This window comes from Nomascus leucogenys, chromosome 25, assembly GCF_006542625.1.
Source record: "Nomascus leucogenys isolate Asia chromosome 25, Asia_NLE_v1, whole genome shotgun sequence".
In the NCBI taxonomy this organism is placed as follows: domain Eukaryota; kingdom Metazoa; phylum Chordata; class Mammalia; order Primates; family Hylobatidae; genus Nomascus; species Nomascus leucogenys.
Genome location: NC_044405.1, coordinates 29,626,816 through 29,650,708, shown reverse-complemented (window position 1 = coordinate 29,650,708; position 23,893 = coordinate 29,626,816). Strand labels below are relative to the sequence as shown.

Sequence of the window (23,893 nt, the reverse complement as noted above, 5' to 3'; positions counted from 1 at the left end):
CAAATATTTCTTTAGTTCAGAGAAATTTCTTATTTTTATTTTTTCTTTGAGATACGGTCTTGCCCTGTTGCCCAGGCTGGAGTGCAGTGGTGCAACCTTGGCTCACTGCAGCTTCTGCCTCCTGAGTTCAAGCTGATTCTCCAGCCTCAGCCTTCTAAGGAGCCGGAATTATAGGCACGCACAACCACACCCAGCTAATTTTTGTATTTTTAGTAGAGATGGGGTTTCACCATATTGCTCAGGCTGGTTCAACTCCCGACCTCAGGTGATCCGCCTGCCTCAGCCTCCCAAAGTGCTGGGATTACAAGTGTGAGCCACTGTGCCTGGCCTCAGAGATATTTTCTTCAATCCTGTCTTTGATTTTGTCCTGCTTTCCTTTTTTCCACCTTCTCCTGCAGCTCCTGTCAGGTGGATGTAGCCCTTCCCGTACTGATGCCCGGTGTCTCGGCCTTCCGACCTCCTCTCTCTCTTTTTTTTTTTTTTGAAATCGAGTCTCACCCTGTTGCCCAGGCTGGAGTGCCATGGCACCATCTTAGCTCACTGCAACCTCTGCCTCCTGGATTTAAGCGATTCTCCTGCCTCAGCCTCCCAAGTAGCTGGGATTACAGGCATGCGCCACCAGGCCTGGCTAATTTTTTTTTGGAGACGGGGTTTCACCATGTTGACCAGGCTGGTCTCGAACTCCTGACCTTGTGATCCACCAGCCTCAGCCTCTCAAAGTGCTGGGATTACAGGCATGAGCCACTGAGCCCAGCCCCGACCTTTCCTCTCTTAACTTCTCCATCATGGGAGAGTCCTGTGACTTTGTCTCGCAGTTCTTTGTGTCCTCAGCCAGGACCCCTCTCCTAGTCAGCATGTGGGTCGAGCTTTCACGTCAGCAATCCTGTTACTCATTTGCCAGTTCCCTGCCTTCTCGTGAGTCTTCTTGTTGGGACCGTTGCCAGGTGTGGCGACCCTCTGGAGGGGCTCTGGCCATCTGGGTTCTTTACCCTGTGCTCATGGTAGGCCATGGTTTTTCCTGAGCTCTGGTTCCTCCGTCCATTCGATCCCCTTTGGCTGTGTCCTTCAGAAACCTCTTGGCGTTCGGTCCACCAGCGGCGTCCTTTGTGTCCCCACAGCTGCGACGGAGCCTTTTTGCATCTTTGCTGTCACATGAAGGAATCGGGGCAGGTCAGAGTGTGGGAGACAGACACAGCATGAATTGAATTCAGACCACCATTGTCTCATAGCCTGGCTTTTTAAAACCTAATGTCATCTGAGCCTCATTTTCCCTTATCCATGACTGTAGTCACGCATCACTTCGTGACACAGCAACTGGCTTAATTTCGAGTGGTAACACATTTGGGTTCTGTGTCTCATGATTTCTAAGCTACGTGTTTCTCACTTCCACAACACTGAAGCGGGCTGCCGTCATCCACAGCCTGCCGGAGTTTAGCGTGTCTGTGCTACCTACGGTCGTGTTGTTTTATGATTAACGGTGTCTTGGAGTCGATAACTCTCTGAACCCTGCCTGCCCTAGGACACTTCCAGGGCCAGCAATCTGTGGGCTCTGAGGCGCCACGTCCCCTCGGAAGGGGCTGGTTGCGAGGCCCCTCCCAGGACAGTCTGAGCTGGCTGCCCACCTCCACATCCTCTGCTGAGGCCCTGGGCTCCAGGTTCCAGAAGGAAGGGACCACACCTTATGACCTGCCTGGGACTGGGGCTGACTCTCAGACCCTCTCCCCGAGAGACTTGAGCAGCCTTCCCCCTCCTAAGTGGGGGCTCTAGCCAAGAAAGTGAATTTTTGAGTAGAAGACGGTTTGTGAAGTTATGGTCCATGAAGACTTGTCTCCATGGGTTTGCGACGTTGCTCAGTTGGCTGAGCCTTTCCCAGGCAGGACAGAAACGGCTCAGACGCTTAGGTTCAAATTCAGGCCCTGCCATTTCCCAGCTGAGCCTGTGAAGTGCGGCCTCCCCCGCCTTCGGCCGGGCTCACCATCAGATGAGACCTCCGCCACGCCCCGGCTGGCACCACCCTGGCACTCCTGAGGGTAGCAGGGGTGTCCGCCCTCAGGTCAGTTCCATCCGAGGCCCTGGCATCACAGACGTGGAGGCTGGGGCGGGCCGGGCATCCCAGGAACGGAGCCCGCAAGTCCGGGGAGGCCGTCCTGCCGGCCCAGCGCTCCAGCGCGTTTCCCGCGTCCACGCGGTCCCCGTTCCGCCGGCACTGGCGGCGTCCAGCCTGGGTTTGCCCGCGCTCGGCGACGGGGTGGCCAAGCTCGGCGCCGCTCACCAGCGCTGATCTGGGGGTGGTTTGACCTCCCAGTGTCTCAGTTTCTTCATAGGTAAAACGGGTCTTCTTGAGGACGGGTGTGGAGGGCCCGGGGCAGCCCCGTAGGCGCGTTGGCCAAAGGAGCCCGGCCTGGGGCTGACAGGAAACCCCGGCTGCAGGGAGGCGGGTGGCGCCCCCAATCGTCTAGGGTGCTGGCCTGATTCGCGCGGCCTCTGCGGACGGGACCCCGCGGGCCGCCTTCTCCGCTCTGTCCGCGGCTCCTGAGAGGGAACGTCACCCCCAGGGTCCTCCCTCCTCCGCCCCAGGTCCCTGGGGCCATGGGCGGCGGCCCCGGCCTCACTTCCCGGCGCCCCAGGAACGCGGCCCCCAGGAAAGGAGTCGGGGCCCGGGCGACGCGGGGAGGCGGGCAGGGGTCCCCAGGGCCCGGACTCCCCGTAAACGCTCCTGGCCCGCGCCCCACACCGCCCTAGGGCGTCCGCGCCCGCCGGGGTCGCGCGGGACCCGCCCCGTGACGCATCTCCAACAGCCCGGAGCCGCGGCCCGGCCTGCGCGCGCCCGACGCCCCGGGGAGCGCGCCTCGTGCACGCGCACAGCCACGTGACCCCGTGCCGGCCAACGGGCGCGCCGGGATTTGGGGGGATAAAGCGCGGCCCCGCGCACAGTTGCGGCGGGAGAGCGGCGGGGCCGAGAGCGTGACTCGCCCGCTCCGCGCTGCTTCCCCCGCGCCGCCTGCCCGCGCCGCCCGCGCAGCCATGTCCGAGGAGAAGCCCAAGGTAAGCGCGGCGCCCCCGCCCGCACGCGCGGCCCTCGCAGGCGTCCCGGGCGCCTCCGCCGCCGCCCGCCGCTCCCATGGCCCTAGGAGACCGCGGCGCCCACGGGGACCCGCGCCCAGGCCTGCGGCGCCGTCCGCGTCCCCGCCCCTCCCCCGCTCCCGTCCGGCGGCGCCTCTCCCCTCCCCCGCCCGGCGGCGCTCGGCGGCGCGCCCCGCCCCCAGCCTGGCTCCGCCTCCAGCCCGGCTCCGCCCCGTGCCCCGCCCCCGCCAGGCTCCGCCCATCCCCGCCCTCTAGCGCCCCGCCCCTAAGTGGGCCCGCCCAAGGCGCGCCCCCCTCCCCCCCGCGAAGGGCACTGTGCCACGAGCTCCGCCCCCTCCGGGCCTGGCCACGCCTCCGCTCCACGCCCGTCTTCTTCCCAGCTGGGAAGGCGCGCGCCTAGCGCCTCGTTGACCGCCGGGTGTCGGGCCCCGCGCTGCTGCTCCTGCCGAGCGCGGCGCCCTCGGATCCCGCCCCGGCAGTGTCCCCGAAGCGTCTTTGCGTGGTCCTCTCCTGAGTCATTGCTGGGTGGGGTCGCCCTCTCCCCTGGCATCGCTCTGGGTGCGGGATCCCGTGTCGAGTGCGCGGAGTAGGCTCAGGAACAACCGTCTGGGGTTACCCCCGAGGGGCGCGCTCTGAGGGTCCTGGCCCCTGTGAGCAGCACTGCAGTCCTTCCAGGGCGCCCATCGTGCCCCCGGTATTCACCCACTTCTCCGCATCGCGTCCCGGCCATCGCGTCCCCCAGTGTGCGCCCACCCCTCTCCTTCTTGTCTCTCCAATTGTGCCCCCAGTGTGCACCCACTCCCACCCATCGCGCCCCGTGTGCACCCACCGCCTCCATCGCGCCCCCCGGTGTGCGCCCACCCCTCCCCATAATCGCGTCCCTGGTGTGCGCCCACCCCTCCCTATTGCGTCACCCTCTCCATCACACCCCCAGAGTGTGCCCACCCCTCCCCGTCGCGTCCCCCAGTGTGCGCCAACCCCTCTCCATCGCGTCCCCCTTTCCATCACACCCCCAGTGTGCGCCCACCCCTCCCCATCACCCCCTCCACGATGTGCGCCCATCCCTCCCCATCACGCCCCCTATAGTGTGTGCCCACCCCTCCCTATCACGCCCCACGGTGTGCGCCCACCTCTCCGCATTGCGCCTCCCCCGCCATGCGCGCCCACCCCTCCTTATCCAGCCTTGGGTGGGCTCTAGTCTCCCCCATTGCCACGCTGGGGTGTGCCTCCCTCCAGTCTCAGTCCTCGGGTATGCACCCTGCATTCAGGTGCCCTGGCCATTCCTTCTTGGGAGGGTCTGTAGTCGCGTTCTCCAGTGTTCATAAAAAGAGAACCTTTCCGAAGCCCTTGGTGTGCATGTCGGCCTCTATGTTACATCCCAGTGGAAGATGACTACAGCTAAAGGCTCTGTAAGGAGGCTGTCTCTGATACTGGCCTGGTCCTGGAGGTGACCACCCTCCCTTTACAGATGAGGGTGGAGGCTCAGTGCCAGACACTGGCGGGAAGTGGGGTGGAACCGTCCGGAGCTATGGTCGCGGCCCGTGGAAGTCTGCACTCTGCTTGCTGTGGTCAGACTTCAGGGAAACCTGCCCTATCCAGATGGCATTTGGAGTGACCTTTGCTTTTTACATTTTGACTCCAGTGAAGTCAAAGTTCTCCCACTCTGGGGTTGTTTGAATATTTTTTTTTTTTTTTTTTTTTTTTTTTTTTTTTTTATTAATTTTTTTTTTGCACACAAAAACAATAAACATTTTCTAAAAATACATACAAACAAAAAGATGCATATCAAACATATTAGGAAGGTTACACATGGGAAGTCGGGGAATAGAAATGGGGGGTGGGAGTTAAAATAAGGTAGAGAGGGACTTTATGTGGATCAGTGATAATAACTCAATCCTCTATTTGACAAAGAAGAGGGAGAAGGAAGAGGAAGAAAAAGAAAGTGGGATAAAGGATCAGAAAGGGAGGAAAATAAAAAAATTAGAGTATGACTCCAGGGTAGACCTGTTTTGTTGTCACTGAGTTGGTTGGTTGGTTTGTCTGTTGTATTTTTCATGTTTCGCCAAGTTGGCCAGACTGGTCTCCAACTCCTAGCCCGAAGTGATCAACCCGCCTCGCCCCCCAGAGTGCCGGGACCACAGGCGTGAGCCACCACGTCCAGCCCCCACATTGCTTCTGGCCTCCGTGGTAGACCTCCCAGACGGAGCGGCCGGGCAGAGGCGCTCCTCACTTCTTCCCAGACACGGGGCGGCCGGGCAGAGGCGCTCCTCACTTCCCAGACGGGGCGGCCAGGCAGAGACGCTCCTCACTTCTTCCCAGACGATAGGTGGCCGGGCAGAGGCGCCCCTCACTTCCCAGACAATGGGTGGCCGGGCAGAGGCGCTCCTCACTTCCCAGACGATGGGTGGCCGGGCAGAGGTGCTCCTCACTTCCCAGACGGGGCGGCCGGGCCGAGGCGCTCCTCACTTCCCAGACGGGGCAGCCGGGCAGAGGCGCTCCTCACTTCTTCCCGGACGGGGCGGCCGGGCAGAGGCGCTCCTCACTTCTTCCTGGACGGGGCGGCCGGGCAGAGGCGCTCCTCACTTCCCAGACGGGGCGGCCGGGCAGAGGCGCTCCTCACTTCTTCCCGGACGGGGCGGCCAGGCAGAGGCGCTCCTCACTTCTTCCCGGACGGGGCGGCCGGGCAGAGGCGGTCCTCACTTCCCAGACGGGCCGGCCGGGCAGAGGCACTCCTCACTTCTTCCCGGACGGGGCGGCCGGGCAGAGGCGCTCCTCACTTCTTCCCGGACGGGGAGGCCGGGCAGAGGCGCTCCTCACTTCTTCCCGGACGGGGCGGCCGGGCGGAGGCGCTCCTCACCTCCCAGACGATAGGTGGCCGGGCAGAGGCGCTCCTCATTTCACAGATGGGGCGGCCGGGCAGAGGCGCTCCTCACTTCCCAGACGGGGTGGCCGGGCAGAGGCGCTCCTCACTTCCCAGACGGTGGGTGGCCGGGCAGAGGCGCTCCTCACTTCCCAGACGGGACGGCCGGGCAGAGGCGCTCCTCACTTCCCAGATGGGGCGGCCGGGCAGAGGCGCTCCTCACTTCCCAGATGATGGGTGGCCGGGCAGAGGCGCTCCTCACTTCCCAGACGGGGTGGCCGGGCAGAGGCGCTCCTCACTTCCCAGACGGTGGGTGGCCGGGCAGAGGCGGTCCTCACTTCCCAGACGATGGGTGGCCGGGCAGAGGCGCTCCTCACTTGCCAGACGGGGCGGCCGGGCAGAGGCGCTCCTCACTTCCCAGACGGTGGGTGGCCGGGCAGAGGCGCTCCTCACTTCCCAGACGGTGGGTGGCCGGGCAGAGGCGCTCCTCACTTCTTCCCGGACGGGGCGGCCGGGCGGAGGCGCTCCTCACTTCCCAGACGGTGGGTGGCCGGGCAGAGGCGCTCCTCACTTCCCAGATGGGGCGGCCGGGCAGAGGCGCTCCTCACTTCCCAGACGGGGCGGCCGGGCAGAGGCGCTCCTCACTTCCCAGATGCGGTGGCCGGGCAGAGGCGCTCCTCATCTCCCAGATGATGGGTGGCCGGGCAGAGGTTCTCCTCACCTCCCAGACGGGGCAGCCGGGCAGAGGCGCTCCTCACTTCTTCCCAGACGGGGCGGCCGGGCAGAGGCGCTCCTCACTTCTTCCCGGACGGGGCGGCCGGGCAGAGGCGCTCCTCACTTCTTCCCGGACGGGGCGGCCGGGCGGAGGGGCTCCTCACTTCTTCCCGGATGGGGCGGCCGGGCAGAGGCGCTCCTCACTTCCCAGACGGGGCGGCCGGGCGGAGGCGCTCCTCACTTCCCAGACGGTGGGTGGCCGGGCAGAGGCGCTCCTCACTTCCCAGACGGGGCGGCCGGGCGGAGGCGCTCCTCACTTCCCAGACGGTGGGTGGCCGGGCAGAGGCGCTCCTCACTTCCCAGACGGTGGGTGGCCGGGCAGAGGCGCTCCTCACTTCCCAGACGGGGCGGCCGGGCAGAGGCGCTCCTCACTTCCCAGACGGGGTGGCCGGGCAGAGGCGCTCCTCACTTCCCAGACGGTGGGTGGCCGGGCAGAGGCGCTCCTCACTTCCCAGACGGTGGGTGGCCGGGCAGAGGCGCTCCTCACTTCCCAGACGGTGGGTGGCCGGGCAGAGGCGCTCCTCACTTCCCAGACGGTGGGTGGCCGGGCAGAGGCGCTCCTCACTTCCCAGACGGTGGGTGGCCGGGCAGAGGCGCTCCTCACTTCCCAGACGGTGGGTGGCCGGGCAGAGGCGCTCCTCACTTCCCAGACGGTGGGTGGCCGGGCAGAGGCGCTCCTCACTTCCCAGACGGTGGGTGGCCGGGCAGAGGCGCTCCTCACTTCCCAGACGGTGGGTGGCCGGGCAGAGGCGCTCCTCACTTCCCAGACGGTGGGTGGCCGGGCAGAGGCGCTCCTCACTTCCCGGACAGGACGGCCGGGCAGAGGCGCTCCTCACTTCCCAGACAGGACGGCCGGGCAGAGGCGCTCCTCACTTCCCAGACGGTGGGTGGCCGGGCAGAGGCGCTCCCCACTTCCCAGACGGGGCGGCCGGGCGAGAGGCGCTCCTCACTTCTTCCCGGACGGGGCGGCCGGGCGGAGGCGCTCCTCACTTCTTCCCGGACGGGGCGGCCGGGCGGAGGCGCTCCTCACTTCTTCCCGGACGGGGCGGCCGGGCGGAGGTGCTCCTCACTTCCCAGACGGGGCGGCCGGGCAGAGGTGCTGCTCACTTCCCAGACGGGGCGGCCGGGCAGAGGTACCCCTCACCTCTTCCCAGACGGGGCGGCCGGGCAGAGGTGCTCCTCACTTCTTCCCGGACGGGGCGGCCAGGCAGAGGCGCTCCTCACTTCTTCCCGTACGGGGCGGCCGGGCAGAGGCGCTCCCCACGTCCCAGACGGGGTGGTGGCCGGGCAGGGGCTCGGGAGGCTGAGGCGGGCAGAGCAGTCGGCGTCAGGAGCTGGCGAGCAGCGTGGCCAACATGGCGACCGCGCGCCTGCAGCCGAACGAGAAAAAGCAGGCGGCGGTGGCGTGCGGCGGCAGTCCCAGGGAGTCCGTGGCGCGGGCAGCAGCGAGCTGAGTAGATTGCAGCCTGGGCCACGGAGGGAAAGAAGAAAGAAGAAAGAAAAGAAAGAAAGAAAAGAAAGAAAAGAAAGAAAAGAAAGAAAAGAAAAGAAAGAAAGAAAGAAAGAAAGAAAGAAAGAAAGAAAGAAAGAAAGAGAAAGAAAGAAAGAGAAAGAAGGAAGGAAGGAAGGAAGGAAGGCTGAATATTTAAATACTTGTTAAAACTAGGCCAAATATAAATGTCCTTTCTTTATGTTTTTGTAGGTGGTTTCCTCTTAATGAAGAATAAATGTAATAAAACACATATGATACTCATTTTCTCAGCAGTATTTACACGTAGGTCTGCCCTGTGGTCAATCTCAGGCTCCACTTCCGTTGAAAACACTTGTTTAATTCCAGAATGACTGAGTGGCTGCCACCTCACAGGCCCCGCTCCTGGTAGGTCTCCTCTGAGCCCATGTGGGAGCAGCTCTGCCCTCTGGGGCTCTGAGGAAGGGGAAGAAGTGGACTCTGGGGCCCAGTGGTGCTGGAAAGAAGAGCTTTTGGGTCAGGCAGGAGAATGGTTCTGACTTCCCTGGATAGCTGAGGTGGAGACTGACTGTAGCAAACTGAGGCCCATGTTTTTAGGGCTTCACTTTTTAACTCATGAGTTCACTTGCTTATTAGGAATTCACCAGGGGTCTGGGACAGATCGTCATTCCTGGTGTCCAACTGTTTGGAGCAGAGGCACTGTGGCCCTGCCCTGCCCCAGCCTCTCTCGGGGCTGCAGCCATTACCCCATGGGGGCATGTCTGGGCCCTGCATCTGTGCCTCTGAACACACTCATATCTTCCTTCCCTAAAGAAGCCAGTTCATCTTCATGCTTGGGGAAGTGAAGGGGGCTCATGCAGGGGTCCCCACTTCCATCCTGCCTGGAGCTGTTTGCATGCTCTTCCTTCCTAGGCCAGTTTTCCCTGCGCTGGAGGCCACATTCAGGATGGGGGGATGGGGGTGTGCCAGCTCACCACTCAGGCTGCCGCCAAGCCACTGGCGTCCCGGGAGTGGGCAGGCATGTCTGGCCCAAGACTGGAGTTGGGGGGCGAGTGCTGCCCCAGGACACGCACCTTCAGGCCCGCAGCTGGAGCCCCTCACCAAGGCCCCTTGCAGGCCACTGTAGCCCCCCTGACAGCACCATACCTCCCCAGGGTCTCCAGGAACCAAGCATGGGTGCAGTCCCCGGGTTCACCCTCGGGCAAGCCTTCTACATCCCACTTGCTGTATTTGGGCATCGCTGGGACAGTTGTCCCTCTCCCAGCCAGGGAAGGAAAGGAGAAGTGGAGAGAAAAGGCATGTGATGTACAGTGCTCCCTGAGGGCAGCAGTTCAGCATGGGGTGAAAGGGTACCAGGACGCTCCAGACTTGACTTTCAGAGTGAGCCGGAGGGCCCTGCCTCATTGCTTCACTCACAAACGACTTCATCCCAGCAGCGCAGGCCGGCAGAGGGGTGCCCCACTTTTCTGCTCAGACTGAGCTGCCCCGAAGTTGGCTCCCAGTCTCTTGACGTCAACTTTTTGCCTCAACTCAAAATGCATTTTCAGGCAACAAGACACCCCAATTGTGCCATTGTTGAGTAGCTTCAAGTATGGCATGAATTAAAAAATAAAATAGTACCACCTACTGCCGCTCAGATAGGACAGTTTGAAACCAGAAAATACTCGGAGGTGGCTTCCCTCACATTTGCCGATGTCAGTCAGGGCAGCAAGAAGGAGCCTGGCCGCCTGCTGTGGGGAGTGGCCGTCCTCAGGTGGATTCCCGAAGTCACCACTCGAATGTCCCACAGGGTTTCCTCTGAGTCACAAATGTTTTCTTCTGTTTTTGGTTTCTTTTACTAGTGCTGTATAGCTGCGTGACTTTTGGATATGTGTTTTTACTGGTTTCATAAGAATTTTTAAAAAAAGAGATGGGGTCTTGCTATGTTGCCCAGGCTGGTCTCAAACTCCTGGGCTTAAGCCATCCTTCCACGTCAACTCCCAAAGTGCTGGGATAACAGGTGTGAGCCACCGTTCCCAGCCCACAAGAATAACTTTAAAATAAAGATGGATTTTCTCTTATTTTTCCCTAGACTTATTAAACAGGTTTTTTTCTTTGAATTAACAATGTCAGAGGACCATAGACTTGCATTGTTTTACACGTGGATGCTTAAGTGGAAGTTAAAAATAAATTCTGTGTAAAAATAAAACCATCACGAGTGACTCTGAATTGCTGGAGAATTTTAAGAATTAGGTTGGTTTTAATGACTTTAAAAAGCCAACAATTACCTAAAGACTTGCCCTTTCAAGTCGCGGTTATTTTGAGACACAGTTTTGAGGCCAGTCTCTGGTGTCTTCTGCAGGAGGGCGTGAAGACAGAGAATGACCACATCAACCTGAAGGTGGCCGGGCAGGACGGCTCTGTGGTGCAGTTCAAGATCAAGAGGCACACACCGCTGAGCAAGCTGATGAAGGCCTACTGCGAGAGGCAGGTGCGGCACCTCGCTCCCCTGCAGGGCCTCCCCATGTGCGGTCCAGGCATCCCCAGAGCACGCGCGTTGGGGCTGGACCCAGATGCAGCTGCTCAAGGCGCCCTCTTCATGGATGGGCAGGCCGGGGCTTGTGCTGTAAACTTGGGCCAGGCTGGGCTTGCCCCCCATGGCCTTTTGTGAGGTGGAGGGACCTAGAGGCTTGGAGAAATGTCGTGGGTTTTTCTTCCTGACAAGGCGGCTGCCCAGGGTGCTGTATTCTCCATGGGGTACTAACACCTGTGAAGTCTGTGATGCTGAAGGCTCTTGGGGGCCTTGCTCAGGTCTGGCCATTCTGGGGCTGCAGGTGGCGTGTGCCCCATGCCGCTGTCACCCCGTCCTTGCGTATGAGCTGGTGTGACCCTGGAGAGACACTGCCCTCATCTGCAGTGTGGTTTTCCATTTTGTTAGGAAAGGCGAGAAAGTGCGTGGTTCTTTCCCCTTCTTCCCCAGTTTCAGGATAATGAGCTGCTTCACTGGCAGTGCCCAGCTGGGTGGATGCCTTCTGGCTGCTGTGTGTGACGTGGTGTGTGTGTGTCTGTTGTTCTTGGTAATGCTGTGGAGGACTCACCCTGGGCCAAGGGGTCCCTCTCTAGGCCACTTCTATGGGCTTTGCCCACGAGCTGCTGCCTGGTGTGTCGGGGGCCCAGCCCTGCAGCCAGGTGCCCTTTCCCAGGGAGCCCTGCTTGCCTGAGTGGGACCTAGAGGCTGCTTTTCTTCAGCCGCTTTGAAAATACAGCAACTCGTTGCTCTTTTATTTTACTCTTTTGCCTGTGGATTTTCAGTTAGATTTCCTCCTCTTTCCCTCCCACTTTGGGTACCCTGCTCATAGGGGCAGTCACTGGCGACCGCCTTGCATTCTTTATTGGCAAGCAGCCCTTCTGACTTCCTTTCTTCGTGTTTGCTGATGGCAGATCTTATTTTCACCTGCAAAAGGTGAGACTGAGCTTCCAGACACGCAGGCCCCGGTCTTCCCAGCAGAGCGAGTGGCCTGGCGCCGTGCAGGCCCCGTGATCCAGCCTCTGCCTGGTGCTGGACCCTGGCCCTTGTTGGAGTTTGTGCTGCTTGGGCTCGTGGCCACTGTGTGTGTGACTTCCCGGGTGCCCACCTTCTCTGCACTGTGGGATGGCAGGCGTGTGGGGCCGTGTACATGTGGTGGGGGCTCTGCCCTTCTCCTGCTCTCCTGGGGCTCCCCTCTTGCCCCACCTGCACTGCTGCTTGTGAGGCTGGCTGCTCAGCCGTGGTCCAGGGCCTCCTGTTCAAATCCTTCTAGAAACTTGGGTTCTCTCTTGGGTGTTTCCTGGATTAGTCCTCCTCCCTTTTGTGTTTTGTGGTGGAGCACATCCTCCAGGGTCTTGTCAGAACAGGCACAGAAGGGCAGCGTCTTTGAGACACTGCATGGCTGAACGTGACTTTTGCTTTTATAAACCTTCACGCTTCAGTATGTGGCTGCACATAGTATTCTCGGTTGAAACTCTTTTTTTTTTTTCTTTATTATTATTATTATTATACTTTAAGTTTTAGGGTACATATGCACAATGTGCAGGTTTGTTACATATGTATCCATGTGCCATGTTGGTGTGCTGTACCCATTAACTCGTCATTTAGCATTAGGTATATCTCCTAATGCTGTCCCTCCCCCCTTTTTTTCTTTTTTATTTCAGAGGTCAGCCATGAGAATAGCTCCCAATGTTAAAAGTGAAAAGTTCACCAGGCATCGTGACTTATGCCTGTAATCCCAGCACTTTGGGAGGCTGATGTGGGAGGATCACTTGAGGTCAGGAGTTCAAGACCAGCCTGGGCAACACAAGGAGACCCTGTCTCTACGAAACATTAAAAAAATTATCCAGGTGTGGTGGTGCAAGCCTATAGTCCCAGCTACTCAGGAGACTGAGGTGGGAGGATTGTTTGAGCCCAGGAGGTGGAGGCTGCAGGGAGCTGAGGTCGTATCACTGCTCCAGCCTGGGTGACAGAGCAAGACCCTGTCTCACAAAAAAAAAAAAAAAAATGGTGAGAAGTTCAGTGGATTCTGATTCTCTGTGCTTTGTAACTTGGTTTTTCTCTGGAAGTATCTGGGACCATATTCTGGCATTCCAGTGTTCCCTTATGTGCCTCACAGGTGGGTGATTTTCTCACTCATGCTGCTGGGTACTTTATGGGTCTGGATGTTTATTTTTATTCAGGAAATACACCTTATGTTAGTTCTTTGATAATTTGTGTCCTTCTCCAGACTCTGTTCCCTCTTTTTGGAGTTCCTGTTTCTCCTGCTGCTCATTGTCCTAGATATTTTAAATTTGATAATTTTTCTCCCATTTTGCTTTGGGCTTTATTGTTGCATTTGGGCTTCTTTCCTGGAGGTCATGTCAACTTTATCTTTCCACTTTCTGTGGACATTCTCATCTCTGTCACGATTTTTAATTTCCAAAAGTTCTTTTTTCTTTCTGTTCTTTGAGTGTTCTTTTTTTCTCAGTAGCAATTTATTTATTTTTTTGAGACAGGGTCTCACTCTGTCCCCCAGGCTGGAGTGCAGTGGTGTGATCACGGTTCACTGCAGCCTTGAGCCCTGGGGCTCAGGTGATCCTCCCGCCTCAGCCTCCCGAGTAGGTGGGACTCCAGGTACACGCCACCACGCCTGGCTCACTTTTTTATTTTGTGGAGATGGGGTCTCCTTATGTGGTCCAGGCTAGTCTCCAATTCCTGGGCTCAAGCGATCCTTCTACCTCGGTCTCCCAAAGTGCTGGGATTACATGTGTGAGCCACCGCACCCATCCTCAGTAGCAATTGTTTTCTGAAGGTAGTAGTATTTTTTACTTCCCATAGAATTTGAATCGTGAGTGTAGGTGTGTGTGGTGTGTATGTCCGTGTCTTTGTGCACGTGTATGTGTGGGTGTGTGCATGTGTGTGTATGTGTGGGTGTGTGCATGTGTGCATGGATGTGTGCATGTGTGTGCGCGCATATGTGTGTATGGGTGTGTGCATGTGTGGGTGTGTGCACATGTGCAGGTGTGTGCGTGTGTGTGTGCATGTGTGTGTATGGGTGTGTGCATGTGCGGGTGTGTGCGTGTGTGTGCGTGCATGTGTGTGCATGCGTGTGTGGGTGTGTGCGTGTGTGTGTGCATGTGTGTGTGTGCGCGCGTGTGTGGGCCTGTGTTGGGAGTGTTCTCCTGCCTCCTTCCTGTCCGTTCTCCTCTGCGCTCCTCCCCTCCTCTCTGGGCTGCTGCACAGTGAGCCTTTCCCTGACCGCTCTCACGCAGGCTGACTTCTGTGCAAGCATGGAGCACCGAGAAGCTGCTGAAAAGCTATGTACATGGATGGCTGTGCTGCCAGGGCTGTGCATCCACATGGGGTGATCTGTCTAGATTGCAGGTTCTGGAGGCGCCCAGAAGCTACAGTTTGAGAATTGAGTCCTCCAGGCTCCGGCCAGCTTCCTGGGGGCACACCTGGAGGGGAGAGGGGGCTTGGCGTGCAGTGTTGAGGGCTCGTGCTTTCATGGGCCTGTTTCCACCCTGCGCCTGGAGCTCTGCACCCACCTCTTCAGAAAGCAGATCTCCTGTGTGCTGCCGTGGGAGGCACAGGGTTGTGGGGGTCCTGCCTGAGGGGTCTGCATGTGAACTTCCAGGCAGCTGTTCAGAATCAGCCGCCTGCCACAGCTCTGCCTCACAGGTCGGGGTGTGCCCAGTCCCTCCGCCCTAGGATACTAGTCCAGTGTCCATCAGACCACCAGTGTCCACGCCTCAGTAGCCTCTGGCTCAGCCCAGCATTGACATCTCTTCCCATCCCCACTCCCATTTTCTTTGTCCTTCCTGTTTGTGCCTTTTTCATTTACGTCATTTCAGTGGGGTTTCCAGAGGGAGCAGAGATGCACGTTTTAACCCCGTCTGTCCTGTTTCAGTTAAATCAGAACTGCTCGTTGAGGAAATGTTTCTGCCCCTGACCACATTTCTCCATTCCCTCAGGACGCAGAAAGGCTGCGTGCTCTCCTTCCTGCTGCCCTCCTCAAGGCCAAAGTCATGGTGGTGACTGCTCCCTGGCCTCACGCAGCCTTCTTATCTGTCCCTCATTGGCACACAACCTGTTCCTTGCTGAGAACTTTGTTAAGGGGGGAAGTAGTGGTGCCAGCATTGTAGAAGTTCTACTCGGCTTCTGGAAGGAAATGGGAGGGATGACACAGGTCAGGGCACCAGGACAGAGAAGATTCAGTGTTTGAACTGACAATTCCACACAGCCACTGCACTGAGAAACTTTGATTGAAAAGCTAGCCACTGGAAGGTTAGTATTCACCCGGCGGCTCATTTACCCTCCCCTGGCACATCACCAATGCTAGTCCAGCTTTTTTCCTGCTCCTCAGAGATCTCCTGGCTGACAGCTGTCTGAGCTAGCATCACTGCGACATGTTACCCTCCCTCTCCTGGGTTTCGTATGTAAGGAAAGGGTGGATTTTAGAGGCAGATGAGCTTGAGTGTTAGTCTAGGACATTTCTTGTCTTCTGGTGTTTGAAGGAAAGTCGGCTTTCCTTCTGCCATGGACAACTTACTTATCTGCTTTGAAACTGAACTGCCACTGATTTGGCTTTAAGAAGTTCCCAGTATGCAATGGTGTAACAAAACCCGGGTTGAAAATGAGCTGTTTTAGCTCATCAGAGAGAAGATGGTAGAAGAGTGGGTTCTGAAAGCAGTGGTGTCAGGCACTGTGTGAAAGAGATTGTAGGCCCACTGGTGAGTTTTTAATACTGAGCTGGATCATAAATCTGCATATCAGAATGCTGATACTTGGATTAAAGTATTTGATTTTTGAATTAAGCTACATCTGGAAATATTTAATGGCCATTGCTTTTCCTTTTCAGGGCTTGTCAATGAGACAGATTAGATTCAGGTTCGACGGGCAACCAATTAATGAAACCGACACTCCAGCACAGGTATGGAGCTGGCTTCGTGTGGTTCCAGGGCGACTTCCGATTTGCGTGGGGTAACTGCCGTTTGGGATACGCTTATTTGAGAATCGTAGATGGCAGCTCATACAGAATGCCTTCCTTTTTTTTTCTTAATGATATTGATTATTAGATTATTTATTTTTCAAATTTTAAATTTAAATTTTCAAATGAGAAAACTGCTTTGCAGACGTCATTCTTGCTGTTTGGAGATGGAGCCAAGTGCTGGGCCCGTCCTCACTGTAAGGGAAGCGGGGGTGCAAGGACCACTCAGTGGCCCCTTCCCACTCATCGTCTGGACACCTGCCGTTGTGGCCCGTGTGCAGCTCAGGGCCCAGCTGGATTCTTGTGCCCTTTAAGCATCTTGCACAAGTGACGTGGGTGTGCAGAATGTGCCATAACACCTGATTATCAGTCTGCACAGCTCGTTTCTCTCAGGCACATGCCGAAATGAGTGAGATTTCATCTGTCACGTCGCAGGGCATCATACTGTCGTGGAAACAGCTTTGGACTTGGAAACAGACTTTTTTTTTTTTTTTTTGAGACAGAGTCTCGCTTTGTCGCCCAGGCTGGAGTGCAGTGGCGTAGTCTCGGTTCACTGTGCAAGCTCCGCCTCCTGGGTTCACGCCATTCTCCTGCCTCAGCCTCCCGAGTAGCTGGGACTACAGGTGCCTGCCACCACTCCTGGCTACTTTTTTTTGTATTTTTAGTAGAGAAGGGGTTTCACCATGTTAGCCAGGATGGTCTCGATCTCCTGACCTTGTGATCTGCCCGCCTTGGCCTCCCAAAGTGCTGGGATTACAGGCATGAGCCACCGCGCCCGGCCAAAACAGACTTTTTTTAAAAACTTGGTTCAAGTTGCAGCTCTTGTCATTTGTCAGCTGATGGCCCCGTGACCAAGCGTCACTTCATCTTGTGGAGTCTCAGTTTTGTCTGTCCATAAATGGAACCAATACCTGCTTTTTCTCCCTTTCACGGTTGTGAGAATCCACTGGAATGTTTTATGTGGAAATATTTTTGCAAAACATTTAAGATTTTAAATATTTAATATTCAGTATTTAATAAATATTGAAAACATCTTTGCAATAAGTATCCCTTTCTAGCTGCTTTAGGAAGTCTACACACCGCTGAGACAGTGGCAGCTCTGGGAGTGTTCACCAGGGAGAAGCTGCTGAGAGCAGCTGAGCAGGGAGGGCCTCATGGAGTCTCTGGGGCGTGACTGGGGGTCAGGGGGCAGGCTGTGGACAGGTGGACCGAGAGGCAGAGGGAGCCCTGCCTGGGGGCTCTCCCTCCAGCCCGTAGTGTCGGTGGCAGGGTGAGGGTGGCCGACAGCCCTGATGGGACTCCTTTCCATCTGGGAGCATGACTGCTTCCAGCCTTGCTGAGTCTGTGTAGGAACTGGCAGAAGCTTCCTCTTGCTTAGAGGATGGAAGAAGATCAGGGTGGGTGTTTTGCGCCCACTGTGTCGGGAGGAGAGAAGTGAGCGGGGGTGTTGCACTACCTTGCCTGGGCTTTGAACGGGGAGGGGTGGGGAGAAGCCGGCAGTGGACCCTCACTTGACGGGCCCTTCTGTGAGCTGGGGGCTTTGGCTTTCATGGCATGGTCCCCCGCACTTGGTATGAATCGCAAGCCTCCTGTGGGTCGTAGGACTCTGTGCTGCTGATCAGATGTTCGTAATTAGAATCTGATTTTGTGTAATTTTCAGTAAGAATTTTAGACATTTCAGTTTATCTTCTAGACTCAGTTTTTCTCTCAGTTAACATTTTAGCTTTGAATCTGCTTCTGTGAGTTTTGTTAGGGGAAGCTTGCTGAACCCTAAGGGCTGTAGAGAGCACACAGCAATGCCTCTTCCATGCGTGCTGAGCTGCAGTGAGGGGACGGACAAGAGCCAAGGTGTGACCAGGTGATGTCGCTAGTGTCAGGGAACACTCATGCCAGTGAGGATCTTCCCACTCTCTGATGAAAACTAACAGGCTCCCCTCTCTCTCGCTGTGCCTGTTGTGACAACCATGACAGCTGGAGATGGAGGACGAGGACACCATCGACGTGTTCCAGCAGCAGACAGGAGGTGCGCTGGAGAGCAGCCTGGCAGGGCACAGTTTCTAGAGGGCCTGTCCCCAGCCCGGGCCATCCGTCCTCGCATTGCTGTTGAATGGTGAGCACGTGACCATGCCGACCACAAAGGCGTCTGCGGAAACTCGAGGACATTCACCACAATGATTTTCCTCTCTTTGATGTACTTCAAGTGCAACTCAAAACTATATCTGCAGGGATGAATCTGTAACTTAAATTGGGCCAATCAGAATTGTTATCTTTGTTCAGGTAAAATGAGTTGCAAGATATTTTGGGTTTTTTTGTGTTCATTTGTGTTCCCTGCCCCCCAAAACATTTTTTTAACCCCAAAATTATAGCCTGAATGTTCGCTTTTAGTCTGGCCAGGGATCTGACTCCTGAGTTGGTTGCCTCTCCCCTGCTCACTCCAGTCACATAGAGAATTGGTGTTTCCCGCAGTGGGGATGCAGCTGTTGGACAGGTATTGGGGGCAAGGTGGGTAGGGAGGACAGATTGTCACTTGCTGTTACAGGCACAGGTGATTAAAATGCTAAATATTGCAAATTTAAGCTTTGTCAGTATATGGAAAAGTTGAAGGGAAAATACTGGAATGCTTCTTCAAAGGTTAAAAAATAACCAAGTCTTTTGGTAGTTTGACCCCACATGCTCTCTGGCCCTCAAGCATGTAACCTCGGGGTCTGAGGCCCAGGACCCACCCCCTGCCACCCCTCCCACCCCACTCCCTGCTCAGTACCTGGCGTTGGTACACAGGCAAGGATTGGCACAACCAAAATTGTCTTTTTTCTTCCTCTTAATATTGAAGAAATTCCCACATTTCTCATTTGGTAATGGTGTTATGGCCTCAGATTTCTTCTAGTATTTGCTTCTGATGAATAATTATGGTCTATACATTAAAAAGTAAGATTAAGTATTGCTGAATTTGCAGTTACGTTGTCGTGTATAAGAGCTACTTCCAACTGTGGTTACAAATGAACCCATGGAATGATGACTTCATGTTCTTCTCGTGGGTTTGTGCCGTGCTGCTTTCCAAATATGTATTGAATTTATGCATTAGTCTGGTGATTTCAGTTCTGTGAAATATTTTGGGATCTATACCAATTAAACATCTACATAGTTCTGCCTATTGTCCTTCCCTGAGGCTCCATTGCTGCTTGGTGGCCATTCTCTGCCTTTTTGTAGTCACCTGAACAAAGACCCATCATCTCTTGCTTGCTTGAAATCTTGCTGAAATGTTCCCATTTCCTGTTTGCTGTATGGGCTCGGGTGGGATGTTTGTTGGCTCTGTTGTGTTTATTCACCAATTTGTACATTATTTGTTGTCCTTTACTACTGTAAACAGTAAATATAGTTTGGTATTCTGTCTCTTGGCTTCTACTAAACACTGCATTTGAAGGTTGGGGCGTACTGGTACAATTCAGTGTTTGAATTGACCATTCCGCGCGGCCACTGCACTGAGAAACTTTGATTGAGAAGCTAGCCGCTGGAAGGTTAGTATTCACCTGGCAGCTCATTTCCCCTCCCCTGGCACATCACCAACGCTAGTCCAGCCTTCTTCCCGCTGAGGGATGCATCCTCTCCTCAGAGCCCTCCTGGCTGACAGCTGTCTGAGCTAGCATCACTGTGACGTGTTACCCTCCCTCTCCTGGGTTTCCTATGTCAAGAAAGGGTGGATTTTAGAGGCAGATGAGTTTGGATGTTAGTCTAGGACATTTCTCGTTTTCTGGTGTTTGAATGTAAGTCGGCTTTCCTTCTGCCATGGACAACTTACCTATCTGCTTTGAAACTGAACTGCCACTGATTTGGCTTTAAGAAGTTCCCAGTATGCAATGGTGTAACAAAACTCAGGTTGAAAATGAGCCGTTTTAGCCCATCAGTTGAGTGAACCCAAGGTGAAGAAAGATGGGCAGCTGTGGAGATGGAACACGTGATACGCCTGCACCAGGAAGAGTGCATGGATTAAGGCACAATACAGAGATGGGGACATCTGCCAGATTCCCTAGGCAGCCTGGGGCGAAGCGGCTGCCAAAATCCATGAGGAAAGGGATGTGTCCCAGGCACCGTAGGTTAGATGAGAATAATGGCCAGGAGCATTATGTGGATGTATTAGGGCAGCGCTGCTTGAACTTCCACCCACACCTCACAGCAGAACCAGCAGGATGTCCTTTCTTTCTAAAAGATTTGTAGAGATGGGGGTCTCACTATATTGCTGTATTAGTGCATCCTCACATTACTATAAAGAAGTACCTCAGACTGGGTAATTTATAAAGAAGAGGTTTAACTGACTCATAGTTCTATAGGCTGTACAGGAAGCATGGCTAGGCAGGCCTCAGGAAACTTACAATCATGGCAGAAGAGGAAGGGCATGGACACAAATCCAAACCATAAATCAGTTGCCCAAGCTGATCTCAGACTCCTGGCCTCAAGTGATCCTCCTGCCTCAGCCTCCCAAGTAGTTGGGATTACAGGCATGAGCCACGGTGCCCAACAAAGGTATGTCCTTGAAGTTGTCTTTTTTCTGAGATGTATGCAAATGGTGCATTTGGAAAAATAGATCTGTTGGGATTACTATTTTCAAGAACATTACATATGTGAAACTGACTCCAAGAATCTTTGGGTTGAATTGATGCTCTTGGAGGAGAGAGGCCCTATTTATCCTGGTATCTACGCCTGGGGTCCCAACTGGAACTTCTCGTTTTTGCACCGAAAGGTTCACATCCCAGGAACCCCCACTCCCAGGAAACTTGAGTTGTCATCTTAGCCATGCTGTAGGAGTGCCCAGCTGGAAACGCGTGATGTTCACGGGAAAACCCCACCGTATAACATGGGTTAAGCTGTGAGGTCCTTTTTATATTTCAGAACTTTAGTTGCTAAAGATAGAAAGCATTAATTTTATTCTGTACAGTTGGCCTCCCCAGGGTGTGCTGCCATGCAGTATTACACACTGGCTGCTCAGAATCCCTGGGACTCCAGTGCCACTTGATCCAAGTTGAGAGTTGCACGAATTAGCCAATTAAAATACAGGAGGCCCAGCTAAACTTGAATTTCACATAAGGTACTGAACGATGACCATGAAATGTTGCAGAGAGCCTGGTTCTCTGAAGATAAGGTGTTGTAACAGCCCTGTTGAGGGGAGAGACTGCCATTTCGTTTCAGCAACTCATATTTTGGACTTTTGTCACTTGAAGCTGAAGCTAATCCTGATAGAAGTTGTAAAGCACATTTCTGAAAAATAATAACTGGAGAACATACAGTGTTCTACAGTAAGATGTCTGGAAAAGACTGATAAAATTATGAAGACATCAAGCATATGATGTTACAGTGAGCATCACGGCATTGACAGTAATGCTTTATTGCCCACATTTCCCGTAACTGGAATAGGGGAGCTGCTTTCCTTTAGTAGCACTGGTCAGACTGCCTTGGGGTGTGGGGTGCTGTCTGATTAGAGAGAGAGCAGCTCTTGAATGGGGGAGGAAACACCTCCACTGTGACTTTTTGCACATTGCATTTGCACAAATTACTCTCTGAAACAGCCTCAAAAGACCATGTCATTTTTATAAAGCACTGTGGTCATTTGAAAAGATAGAGGTAGTCTGAAATTTTGAATTTTTGGGAATTTTCCTACACTATGCATACTTGTGAAGTTTGTATTGTTAAATTTCATTTGATTTGACAAATCCGTGTTAAGAGTATACGGTGTCCAGGTACAGAGGCTGCCCCAGAAACAAGACAGAAGTAGGCAGGGACCCATGGCTCTCATGGAACACGCTTTTGGTTAGAGGCAACAGATAAGGGTAATACATTTATAGCATGCTAGTAGGTTCTATAGTACGGTGTGTTGAGTAGGTGTTGCAGAGAAAAATGTATGCGGTGAAGGCCGGGTGGTGATGGCCTAGGCCAAGCTGAAGAGGCAACATTGGAGCAAAGACTGAAAGAGGGTGGGAAGAGTAGGGGACAAGAGCCGCTAGAAAGTGTTTCCGGGGAGGGAAGAGTCAGGGAGTCTGAACCAGGCCAGGACAGCTGGAGTGGAGTGAGAGGGAGGGAGGGTCTGGGAGGACGGCGGGGTGGCCGGAGGCAGAGCAAAGCACTGCAGGACTTAAGCTTTACTGAGTGAAATGGGCCGAGCAGCTTGTGAATGTGATCAGACTTCTTTTAAAGGGATCATCTGCAATGCTGGAAAGGAAAAGACAAATGATAGGTTATTGCAACAAACAGCCAGGCAAGAGATGCAAACTTTTTTTGCAAAGGTGTGTGTGTATATACATCCTTGCACTGGACAGCCACGAAGCACTTACTGTGCCGTGAAGTCAGTAAGGATGTGGGTTAAAATCGCTCACCTACTCACAGCTGGTCAATCGAGAAAGCACACCCACTCACTACAGCCATTATGGGAAAAGGGCTCGCGCCTTACAGGATCCTTAACTGTGGAGAGGCCGGGAGCCCACGCGAGGCGCTGGGGAGTCTCAGTACCCCAGGGGCTCGGGCAGGGACCTGAGCCGCGCCCTCCCTCCCGGGGGTGCTCTGGGGTCGAGGCTGCTCGGCAGAGCCGGCGGTCAGTTCGAGCCACGGGCCCGAACGGGGCTCTCCCCGCGGCTCTCTCCCTCGGAGTAGAAGGTGCTGGACCCGAACTCGAGCGGAGCCGCACAACACGTGGAGGAAAAGCGCCAGGACAGCTAACCTTCCCACCTTTTCAAACCTGAAACCCGGCCGGCCGGGGACGGTCGGAACGTTCAGTGCGTCCCCGCGCCTCAGGCCCCTTGTCCCCAGCCCCGGACCGCCCCGCGACCATCCTCCCCACCCCCCGACCTCCTATCTCGTCCCCACTCTCTCTCCCCAACCTCCATCCTCCCCTCCACAACCCCCGTCCTCCCGCCCTTCGGCCGCGCGCGGCTGGCACAGAACAGGCGCCACCGTTCAGGAAGTCTCTACAAGACCAGGACCCTGAGGCCTCTGGAAGTGCCGGGACCGAACCAACCCCGCAGAGCGACTAAGGCTGGGGCAGGAACCAAGAGAACCGTACCCGCGGCCGCCGGTTGAGCTCCCACCGCCGCGACAGCGCGCCTCGGCGATCGCGCACGCGCGCTACGCGCCACGCCCCGGAAGAGTTCCTGGGCCCGCGACGGTGGCCCGGAAGCAGTCCCCGGTGTCGGGGCAGGAGGGACGCGAGCGGCTGAGGCGAGGTCGCTCAGCGCAGCTGTTGCGGGGTCATGGCGGGGACGGCGCTCAAGAGGCTGATGGCCGAGTACAAACGTGAGTTCGGGGACCCGGGCCGTTAGCACCGTCCCGCGTTCCTGCTCCCGGGCCCGCGTCGTCTGGCGGGGCTGGGGCAGGGAGCCTGGCGGGGGAGCCGGGCCCGGGGCCTCCACCGCGAGCCCCGCTGTGGGTCCCGCGGAGTGCAGTGCTCTGCGCCCGCTGCCCGGTCACACGCGTGGAGTCGTGAAGAGAAGCCTTCCCAGCATCAGTAAAGGCAGCGCCGGCGCCGTGTTAGTTGGGAGCACACAGTTGAGTCTTTGCGGGCTTTTTTTTCCTCTTCTATTTTTTCTTGGCAGCCTTGAGAACGTGCAGTGAGAGCTTGAGGAAGAAGGCCTGACTTGCTGCTGCGGAATTAGGAGGGAAAAGTGTATGCGTTGAAAGGGGAAAGGCTCGTTGGTGGAGCCTTAGCTGAAAGGTCAGATTTTGGCTTTCCCTCTAATGAAGGAAAAGGGTTTTTGAACAGTGCCACCTGTCACTCCTCTTAGGTAGTGTTGAGAAAACCTCTTGAGTGCTTTCGTACCCGGTAAATTAGGTATTTCTAATGTCTGAGGAGAGCGAAGGGAGAAATGAGAACCTAGGCACACTTGGCATTCCATCGTTTTACACCGAATGCCCGCTTGGAAGAACTGCTGCGAGAAGCCTTGGAATGCCATTGTGTGGAAAGCGCCAGGAGCCTGACTCGCTGGTGGAGACAGGACGGTAGCCGGCTAAGAGCAGGGCCTGAGTTCAGACCCGGCCTCTCTGCTTGTTAGCTCTTTGACCTTGTTCCTCTCTCTGTCTCTGCAGTTTCCTTATCTTAAAGGGTTAAACTTGATACTGCAGGTGAAGTGCTTAGCAAAATACCTGATGTGTAACTCTTAATAAAGTTAGCCGCTGCTTTTGTAATTAGATTGAGGGTAATTTTGGAAGAAAGTTAAAAATAAGCTAAAAGAATGAATGTGATAAAAAAAA

General features: G+C 55.6%; 2 protein-coding genes across 6 annotated transcripts in view; both read left to right on the top strand.

Moving 5' to 3' along the window:
• Positions 1-2,856: 2,856 nt before the first annotated feature.
• Positions 2,857-19,054, top strand: SUMO3 (small ubiquitin like modifier 3). The gene is made up of 4 exons (XM_003277381.4): positions 2,857-3,045; positions 10,528-10,656; positions 15,536-15,607; positions 17,636-19,054. Exons 1-4 carry the CDS (start codon positions 3,025-3,027, stop codon positions 17,723-17,725), a joined length of 312 nt encoding a protein of 103 aa, XP_003277429.1. The 5' UTR covers positions 2,857-3,024; the 3' UTR covers positions 17,726-19,054.
• Positions 19,055-22,792: 3,738 nt separating this feature from the next.
• UBE2G2 (ubiquitin conjugating enzyme E2 G2) overlaps positions 22,793-23,893 on the top strand; it is a 35,459-nt gene continuing 34,358 nt past the window's right edge. For 2 of the 5 annotated variants that reach the window (XM_030806282.1, XM_030806280.1), the window contains exon 1: positions 22,972-23,190. Coding sequence is in view for 1 of the 5 variants with exons in the window: in XM_003277378.4 (XP_003277426.1) it covers positions 22,897-22,939 (43 nt within the window). In the remaining 4 variants the exon portion in view is untranslated. Of the gene's footprint in view, positions 22,940-22,971; positions 23,191-23,893 lie in introns of those variants that run through there. The other 3 variants (XM_003277378.4, XM_003277380.4, XM_012501808.2) reach the window with 3 other exon arrangements.

Coding starts and splice junctions, on each gene's coding strand:
- SUMO3 (XM_003277381.4), top strand. CDS start 3,025: ATGTCCGAGGAGAAGCCCAAG. Junction 3,046..10,527: donor TGTCCGAGGAGAAGCCCAAG/GTAAGCGCGGCG, acceptor TGTCTTCTGCAG/GAGGGCGTGAAGACAGAGAA. Junction 10,657..15,535: donor AGGCCTACTGCGAGAGGCAG/GTGCGGCACCTC, acceptor TTTCCTTTTCAG/GGCTTGTCAATGAGACAGAT.